The sequence below is a fragment of the Gymnodraco acuticeps genome, unplaced genomic scaffold (genome assembly GCF_902827175.1).
Source record: "Gymnodraco acuticeps unplaced genomic scaffold, fGymAcu1.1, whole genome shotgun sequence".
Classification (NCBI taxonomy): Eukaryota; Metazoa; Chordata; class Actinopteri; order Perciformes; family Bathydraconidae; genus Gymnodraco; species Gymnodraco acuticeps.
In genome coordinates this window covers 3169264-3180339 of record NW_022992222.1, presented here as the reverse complement: position 1 = coordinate 3180339, position 11076 = coordinate 3169264, and the positions used below count along the sequence as shown (strand labels likewise).

The 11076-nt window shown below is 41.3% G+C and overlaps 1 protein-coding gene across 2 annotated transcripts; it reads right to left on the bottom strand.

Annotated features, from left to right (window-relative positions):
• Positions 1 to 1950: 1950 nt before the first annotated feature.
• On the bottom strand, positions 1951 to 10554 carry fosl2 (FOS like 2, AP-1 transcription factor subunit). 2 transcript variants are annotated; one of them, XM_034206014.1, is made up of 5 exons: positions 9842 to 10554; positions 9635 to 9720; positions 7245 to 7499; positions 6287 to 6394; positions 1951 to 4590 (listed from the first exon to the last, which is right to left on the bottom strand). In XM_034206014.1, exons 2-5 carry the CDS (start codon positions 9677 to 9679, stop codon positions 4036 to 4038), a joined length of 963 nt encoding a protein of 320 aa, XP_034061905.1. In that variant the 5' UTR covers positions 9680 to 9720; positions 9842 to 10554; the 3' UTR covers positions 1951 to 4035. The 2 variants fall into 2 exon arrangements, with proteins under 2 accessions (XP_034061905.1, XP_034061904.1); XM_034206013.1 differs by lacking the exon at positions 9635 to 9720 and having other exon boundaries at positions 9842 to 10545.
• Between the last annotated feature and the right edge of the window lie 522 nt (positions 10555 to 11076).

Below are 11076 nucleotides of genomic sequence, written 5' to 3'. Positions count from 1 at the left end.
GGTTGGTTATTGGCTAATGCTTGCACAACCCAAAAAAAAAAAAAAAAACATTGTGACATCACAAAGTGATGTAAAAAATATATTAAACATATCCAAGTATCAAGCATAATTTACTTTTGATTGATCTTTCTAACTTATAACTTAACTTATGAGGCAATATACCTCACCTCTATTGGCTGGCCCAGACCTTCGTATATATATATATTTTTCGACACCCCTGAGCTAGTTGAACCTAAAGTGTAAATTGACTACTGCCTCCTAGTGGTTTGATATCAGCACTACACTAAATGTACATTAACGCTTTCTACCAAACTAGGCTGCTTTTTCATTGGTTTCTCTGCAGTGCAGATTTTACAAGATTTTTTAAGAAAGTGTTTACCAAAATACAAATACAAAAAAGAGAGGAGAAAAACTAAAAAGTACTTCACGACCCTGGTATGGTGGAAACTTTTCCCACGTTCACAATATCAAAATGGAAAATATTCGACAAATAGGCTACTTCCTAATGATTATGATAAGGTTGTAATGTATGTTGACAAAGTCTATGTTACAACTTTAGGAAGGACATTTAAGGAGGAAACAATACTTTTCCAGCCCAGGGGGTGTGACGATGGAAAGACCAGGGGCCTCATTTATAACGCCGTGCGTAGGATTCACGTGGGAAGGTTGCTTACGTAGTAGCCTAGAAATCCAAAAAATAGGTACAGACATTTTCCGACATTTTCCGATTCACCAAACATTGCGTACCGGCGAGGAAAGTGCGTACAGCACTTTCTACGCCGGTTTCCCTTTATAAATCACAACCGACTCGAAATGCGGTGCAGCTTTTGCGGGCTTCACGTAACGCCCATATTTGCCTATAAATAGTCAAAGAAACGCCCATTCATTCATTCATTCTGACAGACTTTATGAAGAAGATCGCAGGAAATGACGACAGAACAGCTAAAAAAGATATCTAACACCGTGTCAGATTTTGGTTATTTTGGGGAGGTCGAGATAAATCATATTGTTTGGTGGATGCAGTTTGAACCAGAGTAGCATCATGGAGGTCGGATCGTCACCAAAATAAATAAATAAATGGCCCGAAAAAGGTTAATGACAAAAACAATACACATAGCCTTCCTCAGGCGTGTGTTTGTACCGGGAACAGGAGACGTGAGGGTCTAAGGACAGAGGGTGTCGTATTGTCATACTGATATTCTGTATACACTGTGAAGACCACTGAGACAAATGTAACATTTGTGATATAGGGCTATATAAATAAACATTGATTGATTGAGAAGAGAACCAATGTTTTTCATACTTTGCTCCCCACACTATACTAAATATTTTTCTTTACAGGACGGACATTACGATTTATTCGACAAGTTACGATTTAAGTTTTTTTTAAAACCACTTTATCCCCAAGCTGTGCCAGCGAGTAACACGAACAATTTCTTAATTTTTATAATAATTCACAATACGTTTTTGGGAGTCTCCCAATTTTCAGACTCTAGGGTTAACTTTTAATTGTATTATCTCAAGGTATTCCTAAGATTTTTTTCCAATAGTCTCCCAAAAAGGAAAACTCCAAAGCATTTATTTCCCTCTATTAATCTCTGGGAATTGGTAGAAACATTCTGTAATATGTTCCGCAATCTATATGTAAAATTGAAATTGGTAAAAATGTCTCTGTCTATGTTGGCTCTCAATATGATAGCTGTTCCTTTTTGTGTCCCAGCTTTTCCCCTGGCTTGTATTGCTTTATCTTGTTGTCTTTCAATACCTCCAATAAAAGGCAAAAATATTTTCAAATTATCTTATTTTCAAATGTTTAGAATGATGGATAAGGGATGGTTATATCAAGAACAAGAGGACTGAATTAAAACACAATATGGAATAACCAAAAAAGTGTATTTTCTAAGCTTTCCCATTCCCATTCATTCCCATGAACGAAAAAAAACAATTTCAGGTTGAAAATTATTATTTTTTATTATTATTCATTTAAATTAACAAACACTGCTATACATATTGCTGTTTTTTTTAATTAATTTTGAATCATTTTGAACAGTTAAAGCATTTGGAAAAGAAGTAATAGTAGTTGAAAACAGGCGACAGACAGTAGATAACATGTACAGCAGATCTACAGTCAATGGCTTTCCTATGTGTGTCCAGAATATTTCAACGTACAGACATTAACAGTAATGTTTTTGGTTATCTTTTCACCTCTTTTAGTCATCGTACGGGAACAAATATTCCACATCTGTGCGATGTTAAACCCATCAAAAAGATAAACAGCCGATCTTTCCCATGTAGCAGCAGCTTGTATTGAATTGCAAAGTCCGTTTTCTGCATCCAGCACAACAAAATTCTTCCATCCACAACTTTTAATCATCTGATAACAAAAAGGATTGGAAAATATGACACCCCCATTTGACCCTTGACATTAAATTCATTAGGAATGTTTGAAGTAAACAAAAAAAGTCCCAAATATCGCTGTTGTGTCTTTCTCAGTGCACAGTTTTGAAAACCCTCATCCCTTTGAGATACACACGTAATACAAAATAATGAAAAAGAAGTGCTTCATAGAACTTCAAAAGGTGTCCCCTCTTTCATCCCAGGCCAGCTGTAAAAAGAGTTTTCCTATTTTTCCCTTCCTTTTTTTCAAAAAGTGAACCACGTCTGGCCCATTTGTTTAAAGCCAACACGGCTTCCACTAAGTCTCCACAGAGTACCTCGATGTTGGCATATGTTCATACACCCGTAAATCAGCACATCTGACTTAAATTTAAACATAATTTCTTTACTAAAAGTGACAGATTTACAAACACAGTATAAACAGGGTTGACATCATTGGCAGCTGGCGACAGTCTAGACCACAGTGGCTTTTTTCGATTTGAGCAAAAAACCCTCCTTTCAGACAAAGACGGACGAATTACAGGATGTATCAAACACAACTTTTTTGGCTTTTTGAAACCTGACCTGCCCTGAGAGGCGGTGTTGAAAAATAGGTAAGACCTTTTATTTAGAGAAACACAGAAACAAGGTCAGAAAGAATCCAGCGTAGGAGGGGTTCGTTCAGAGACGTTCTCGATGTGACACAATGTGCAACGTTCTTCACGATGGGGTTCTACTACACATGAGAGATATCCCTGACATCAATGTCAATCACATACACTTTGCCATTAACAGGTTGTAAAGTTCAGGTACAGAATCACTGAGGAAAAGCACACCAATACTGTAAAGTCAAGCCACCATGGCAACATAGAAGGTATAGAAGAGTATTGAAGAACTGTTCATTGATTGAAAGTTGGCTCGTATCCTTTGCAACACTGAGGAGGGCTTTGACAACCGTGAGGATGACCGTTTTGCTTTTCTACAGGCAGATTAAGGAGAGGACAATGTCTCAACAAAACACTATGTCAAATGTTATCAGCACAGGCCATAAATACAATAAAAAGATGGATATAGCGTCAGAAATGTGTACACACTAAGTAGTGATTCCTGAATCAAGGTCCAAGTTACGAACTGACAAATCTAAATGGAAAAGGAGATGAGAGGAAGTCTCTTTCTCTCCTCAAGTAGAAATTCCAGTGGAACACTGACCTCGTTTAGTGATTTATTGATTCGTCTTGGCAGAGTGCAAGTGTCGGACACATGGCTTTTTAAACATTTTCAAAAAAATATATTACGAACGCGCTCTCACGATTCCGAGATTTAGGCAAGTCCTTCTTTATTTTTCGTCTTCCCAGTAAACAAGCCGACACTCTGGAGTTGAAATGGCAAAGAGATGACACTTTTATGGGGTTGATGCACACACTCTTTACAAATATATATATTTTTTACAGTGAAGCAGAAAAAGAAGAAACACGTGGCGTAGCCCTTGTGGGAATCCATGCGGAGAACGGCTCACATGGTCATCTTGGTCTGGACTTTTGAATGTGCTTATGGGTCTTTAAAAGACACTGAAAGGGGGTGGAGGGGCGGCAGTTGATTCTCATGTTGCCGTCAGCCACAGTGTTTGTTTCTCAGCTGAGCCGAGCAAAACCCCCCCGCTCAGAGGGCCAGGAGGGTGGGGGAGTTGAGGGAGTCTGAGGACTGATCCCCGCTGCTGCTGCTCCGCCGGTGGGCCTTGGAGCAGGACTCGGAGGAGGGCGAGGGGCTCTCGGGTTCCAGCATGCTCGGGTAGGTGAATATGAGGCTGGGCGCGTTGGGCGTGGCGGCCGGGGTGGACGCCCCCACCACCGGCGTGTTCAGGCTGTCTCCATCTGTGCAATACATGCCTCCGCTGATGACGCCTCCGCCCAGGCAGATGGGCTTGATGACGGAGCGCTGGGGCTTGTCCACACGGTCGTCCGGCTCCTGCTTCACTACCACGTGATTGTTATGAGCCCGGGGGCCCATGTTGGAGCGCATGGTCAGTGGGAGGGGGGCGCACTGCTGGTGATGCGAGTGCTGCTGGTGCCCCGACGACGGGTGGCAATCGTCGATGGAGACCTTGCACACGGGGTTGTGGGCGACCAGCATGAACTCCAGCTTGTCCTTCTCCTTCTGCAGGCCCTCGATCTCCTTCTGCAAGTCGGCTTTCTCCTCCTCCAGCTTCTCAGTCTCCTGCGAGGAGAAGAGGACATATGGTTCAGTATTCACTCTAATGTTTAATTTTATTTTCGGTGGGGAACTTTTTAGTAGTTTATTCCATAGGCCAGGACTTTTCTATTGGTGACCCTTTATCAATATCAGTCTGACCCTTTCTCTCCCTAAATATCTAAACAAATATTTCAATACGAATAGAAGTCCATTGTTTTCCCTTTAAATTCCTAGTTTAACTTTTATAAAACAATATCCTCTGCTAACACTCTGAGTATATGATATATAGCGTGTGATTAATAATATTTGTTATATAAAGAAATTATATTTTTAGGTTTTACCCAGGCTGTTTAAACAGAGGGAATTTAGGATAATCACTAATAAAAAAGAAAAAAAGATTAAAAGCCACATTGTGTTTATTGAAACAAAACAACAACTACCACTTATTTCAAGATTAAAAATGTGCAATGTTTACACGTTTATATTCCTAGCTTTAAAGGTCAGACGTCCTTTGGGACTTCAATCTGGCCCTTAAAAAAATATATTGAATGTGCCTGCCCTAGGGTATAAGCAGGATAGTTATAAATGGATAAAAGCGAATATTGCAACAATAGTTTTTTACGAATGTTCAGAGACTTAATCCCAATACATTGTGATCAAGGCTGCAAAAGATGTTCAACAACCAGGCAGTCAGATGTATGAGTGTTTCTCCAAAGCAACCAAAAGAGGGCACTGTTTGTTTGCTAGAGTTTTACTGGCACACAGACAATAAAAGCAAAACTAACAACTTGTCATGGACAATTCAGACACTTAATCTGGAAGCCTTCTGCTGGAATTCGAGTTTCCCATAATGACTGTGCATTGTTGGTGGTGTCTCGGAGATATAATCTGCATCAGTAGCGTGTCATTAATGTGTCACGGAACAAGACAAAGACAGATCCCTTAAAAGCCGCTTGGCAGAAGAAGATAAGCTGACATGCTGTCTGAGAACTTTGACTCATGGGCAAAGGTATGAGGAAGTGTTTGCAAAGAGCCTGTACCACACTTGTAAATAAAGGATATCAGTAAATCAAAGAGTTTTACAGTTTATGAATACTGATTTTTATTTTCACTTTTCACTTCCTTATTGGGAATTTTTATTTTAAACATCCGTGAGAAGACGGAAAGGTGTTTTTTTTCCCTCGGAGCAATGGCTGTTTGTATAAGTGCACGCAGCATGTCTGTATGTAGGATTGTGAGACAAGCAATTGGCCCCTTTTTACAAAACGTCCTTCATTCATGCAGACAGCTGCCTACAGCAAATTCCTTTCCTGTTTTTTTTTTTAGGCCTGACAAGCTCAACCTCACTGTAATTCGGCTAATGAGTCCATTTAGATACTGCGAGACAGCCCTACCTCTGTCTGCAGCGGGCCGAGACAAAAAGCTTTTCATCGCCTGTCAGAGACACAGCCGGAGTCAAACCAGTAATGCAAGGTTGTACATTTAGGTGTGGAGATCAATCTCTCATCAGAAAAAAGAAGTCTGGACTCCTGCCAGACTTATGCCCTAGTATGACTTCTCTGTGTGAATAAACATCTCCTTTTTATTTATACGTCAACTATACGCATGGCAAATTTGGCAGAGAAACAGGGAGAATGCGAGTTTAGTTGCTTCAGAAACAAAACTGATTTGTGGTTGTTTAGTGCAACCCAGTCTGATGTGATGCGCTTGTTTTGCTCACCCCTTGCAGCATGTCTGTGAGCTCCCGTCTGCGATTGCGGCATTTGGCGGCGGCTAACTTATTCCTCTCACGCCTTACTCTCCGTTTCTCCTCTTCCTCCGGGGTCAGCTGAGGGCAGCAGAAGGAACACGGCAGGTCAAATACGCTGTCTGACAGGCATGCACCACCATGATCAATATGAAGCAGAGAGCAGCAGTATACATAGGAGCTGACTGAGGACAGTAATGATACCATGATGTAGAATTCATTGGCCTGATAAATTAACTCAATGTTGAATAAATATGATTTATAATGGAAATGCTCCAGGAATTTCTATGACACCCATGTCTATGATGCATTGTAATCTGCCATTAGCACTGTATAGATAAGCACTTATTTACAACAATAATTAGGACATATTATAAAGTATTTTATAAAGACTTATTAGGTAAAGCAACATAAACTTTATAATAATTGCTGGTCACTCATTTACTTTTTTCTGCACTGATGTTATTGAATTTTAATATCCATAGTTGTTACAATACTATTTGCATAATGCATTAATGTGGGGATTGTTTTTCTTCAAGCAAAGAACAACAGTTAGAAACATTTCTAATCATATTTAAATGTATAAAAAACATTATGTGGAATAATTATGAAAATAATAAGACACTACGATTCCTTGCAAATAAAGTCAATGTATGAGAGGAGATATCAAATATTATGATAATTTACCTTATAAGTATACATATATTACACAATGCCTTGAGCAGATGATAGTGAGTTTATAATGCATATAGACAAGGGAATCATAGAAAGTGTTCCAGAAAAAGATAATGGATGCTTTATTTTTAGACAAACCCTTAAAACAGCTATGGAAAATGTAGCTTTATTAATGTTTTATTAAAACCGAAAAATCCCCCTATAGTGGTGTCTTTGCAGTCCTGTGACCCCCATTGTATCAGCCCGGGTCCCTCACCTGTTCATCTCTCTTGCGTCGGCCCCTGGCGTCCCCGATGGAGCGGATGACCCCGGGCCGGGCCAACGTGTTGTGTCCCAGCATCCCCGGGCCGTTGGGCATGTGATGGCCGTACGGGTGGGAGCGGGAGTACGGGTTGGACATGGAGGTGATGACGGTGGGCTGCACCATCCACTGCAGGTCCTGGCTGGTGGTGATTGCATTGATGGTGGGGATGAAGGCACTGTTAGAGCCGGGCATGTCGACCCTGTACTTCTAGAAAAGGAGCAGAAAAAAGAGACATTTTATGAGCATGAGCACATTTAAGGAGGTTTTCCAGTAGGAGTCAACGCATAATCTCATAAGCATCTTAGTTTCTGTGTACGAGCCCTGCATCGTAGCACAATCGCAGACACACACACCACCCACCATTATCAAATCCACACACTTTCCACATTACGAGCTGGTAGTAATGATTCAATCCACATGGGCAAAGCACTGCGTTCGTAACCCCTGGAGTGGAACAGTGACACATGCTGTGAATCATGTGGGAAAGCCCAAGGTGTCCGCTGCATCTCACTTTACTATAACATGAGACAAAAACTGCGAGAGCTACACACGTCTGGACTGGCAGGTGAGATGACATACATGTTACTGTGGACTTCATAGACACACTATGTAATGGGTCATATGGATGCATTTAACTTTCGTTGTCCAGATGGAGAACATTTCCAGATGGAATTTTACGGGATCTGATAAAAATGTAATAAATGTAGAAGTTGGAATCAACTTTTGAGTCAACCAAAAACAATATTTAAAGCTAGATTTGCTTGATCTGGGGTATATCTAAACCCAAACTGTTTCTGGTCTGAGGACAAGATAATAATTTTGGCACAAGCCCCTTAAATTAAGGATAAAATCCTCTTAGAAGATGAAATATATCTAGAATTTACATGCATATGTTAGCTAACTATAGTTATAATCACCAATAAACTGTCAGATCATGTTACGTCATGCCTTAAGAGTCCAAAAACAAACGGGCTGCTTCCCTGTCTGTGTGCGTAAATTACGCACGTACCCACATTCCCGTTATTCCCGACTATCCGTCGGATATCCCGGCAGTCCATTGGAACTTTGTTTATCTGGTGACTCATTGTGTATGGGATATGTTAAGCACATGAGGAACGCGGTGAGTTCCAGTAAAGGGGGGGGGGGGGGGGAGGGTGAAGCAGCCAGCTGTAAAGCCAGACACTTAGCCAGACTTATGGGAGCGGAATCTTTTGGCAAGTTTAGCTTCACGATAAGAGCAAAAAAAAAAAAAAACCTATTAAAAAATCCCATTAAAACATAAAGTGATATATTGTATGCAATAGTGTGTAAGGGAACATTCCTTGAGTCGTTATAGGGAAGACCCAGTGTATAGCTCCTGATCTGACACGATATATCTGTCTAATACAATCTGAATTTGTTTTGATGTCCTAATAAAGAGGTCATGTTCCTGCCCGCTTTAATGGGAAACAGGCAGCCAGTGTGAGATTACAGGGAACCGGAGCCATGATGGATAGGGGCCAAAAGTCGTTAACCGTACGATGTTGCGTGAGCTTGACGAAGTTTTTCCACAGAAATGCTACGCAAGAGTTGTCTGCGAGGAAGCAACCTCCTCTTCCCGGATTTATAACCAAATATGTATGGAAATATAGGCATGGCGTCCTCATAGCGTCACATAAACAGTATAATATCAGTATGTACGGTGTATATCACAAATGCGTTTTCATTTTTTTGGTTTGGAAATGCAGGCTTTTCATTGCCCTGCGCTCCCGGTCTGTGCCATGTGCAGCGAGACTGTCTAAAAAAAGACTACAATCTAAACCATTTCATTTCAGAGTCCAATAACATAAACATCTGCCACAAATGTCAACTTAACACATTTTGATAAAGTAATCGTCTTTGGTGCTTTCCAACATGGATCATCACCCCTGTGTCAATGCCTGTATGTGGCAGTACTCGCCTGTTGCCTTCTCCTTAGGCTCCATCTTTACCCAGTACATTGCTGTGTAAATATCTCAAGATATGGCATGTTCTACAGGAATTATCATAACTATTATGTGCGTAAAATACGGTTTCCAACGCGCAACAATCCCACAAATATGACAGTTTTGCGCACGGATATGAGAGATGAGAGGACATCACATTCAATTCAATGCGTCTCGTTTCACCAAATCACATCTAACCTTTACGTGTTTAATGGAAAATAAGGAAATAATATGTATTTGTGCAAAATCTACATTTCTGTGCCATTTATCGCGCGCCATGCCAGTGCGCACATTATATATGCAACCAAAGGTGCATCACCCGGTAGCCTATACTAGATAAGCTTAAGGAAGATTGAATAGATAATGAGTCCAACATACTTGTGAATACATCGAGTGTTGCATTTGTTGAGTCACCGACGTCATTGGGTTCAAACGTTTTCCCCCCAAGAGTATGCAATTACAATCTATAAACGCGGAAAAAACAAATTGACATACAACCTGTAGGATAAGATGTTTCGCACTTTACACCGTATTAAAGGCTAGGTTATCATGTTCAGATAATGTCGCGGTGTTTCCTGCTGGTACCTGGTAGCTTGAGGTAGAGATCGGACTTCCGATCGTGCTGCTGCCGCTCGTGAAGGACTCCTGTTGGGCCGGAGAGGTGCTGCTGCCGCGGGACGACGTGTCGTAGTTCCCGGAGTAGTCCTGGTACATGGTCCAGGGAGGAGGGAAGATTTCAGCAGACTGTTTGAATCTGAAACCCCCCCTTTTTTTAAATCCTCGCAGAAAAAAGGCACCAACAGAAGAAGAAAAAAATCCTCTGACTTGTTGTTAATTTGGGATATCCAGAGAATAGTTGGAAATAGGTGCTCCTCTAAACTCACCTACAACATCGTTCAGATATTGCTATTTAGATATTTCCTCCTGTGCTTCCTGTTTCTTATTTTTAATAATGCTTTTTATTATTCAGGTAACTACGCTATAGATCCTCTCAGGTGCGCAAACTTGAACCTAAAGTCAAATCCAGTTGAGACAAGTGAGCCTGTATTAAGAGTGACTCACGCAGGTTAACAGTCGCTAATCTGCGGAATACTTCGCTACTCTATCTGAGCTATGTGCTGTTCACGGAACAGTTCTAACTTTTTTTTCTCTTTTCCTTTTTACCACACTTCCTACAGATGACTCACTTCAATGGCACTATGAAGAACTGCAACGGCTTTTCAACACCAACGAAAGAGCCTACGTCACAGCCTGGGCGTTGCGATTTGTGCGCGGGGAGGGGTCGTGTCCGGATAAGGCAGTGAAAAATAAAAGTTCCGCTGTGACCGCCTCGCGCGGAGCACACTGGAGATATAAAGGAGGAGAGGGTTGCGGGAGAAGTAGCTCGGATATTTGCGGGGAGGTTTATTTTTTCGTTTCGAACGTCAGTGCCTGCTGCGGAGTTCACTGTTTGTCTGACTTGCTTCGGTCCATTGACGCATGTTTCCTAAAATGGACAGTTGCGTCAGAGAGCGCGTGTGGGTTTCCTTGGTAAAGGAAGCGTCAGACACTGGAGGGATTCCCTCCCCTCGCGCGCTGCACTTCGGACTCCGGAGCTCTGAGCGCGCGGGTCTCGGTCCGGTTACTGATTTTAAAGCTTTAAGTGTGAGGATAATGAGCACTTGGACACACGATTGGTTAAAGTCGCAACAAACATGTACACTCACGTAGTAAGAGTGAGTTTAAAGCAGTAAAAGCAACAGTTGTTTTGCTCCAGAATTCGACATTTGTCATCATCATACAATTCCTATTAAGAGCAGACAGCGTTATTTCATCTGTTT

Coding starts and splice junctions, on each gene's coding strand:
- fosl2 (XM_034206013.1), bottom strand. CDS start 9,970: ATGTACCAGGACTACTCCGGGAACTACGACACGTCGTCCCGCGGCAGC. Junction 7,500..9,841: donor TCTCTACCTCAAGCTACCAG/GTACCAGCAGGA, acceptor CTCCTTTTCTAG/AAGTACAGGGTCGACATGCC. Junction 4,591..6,286: donor TCACAGACATGCTGCAAGGG/GTGAGCAAAACA, acceptor TTCTCCTCGCAG/GAGACTGAGAAGCTGGAGGA.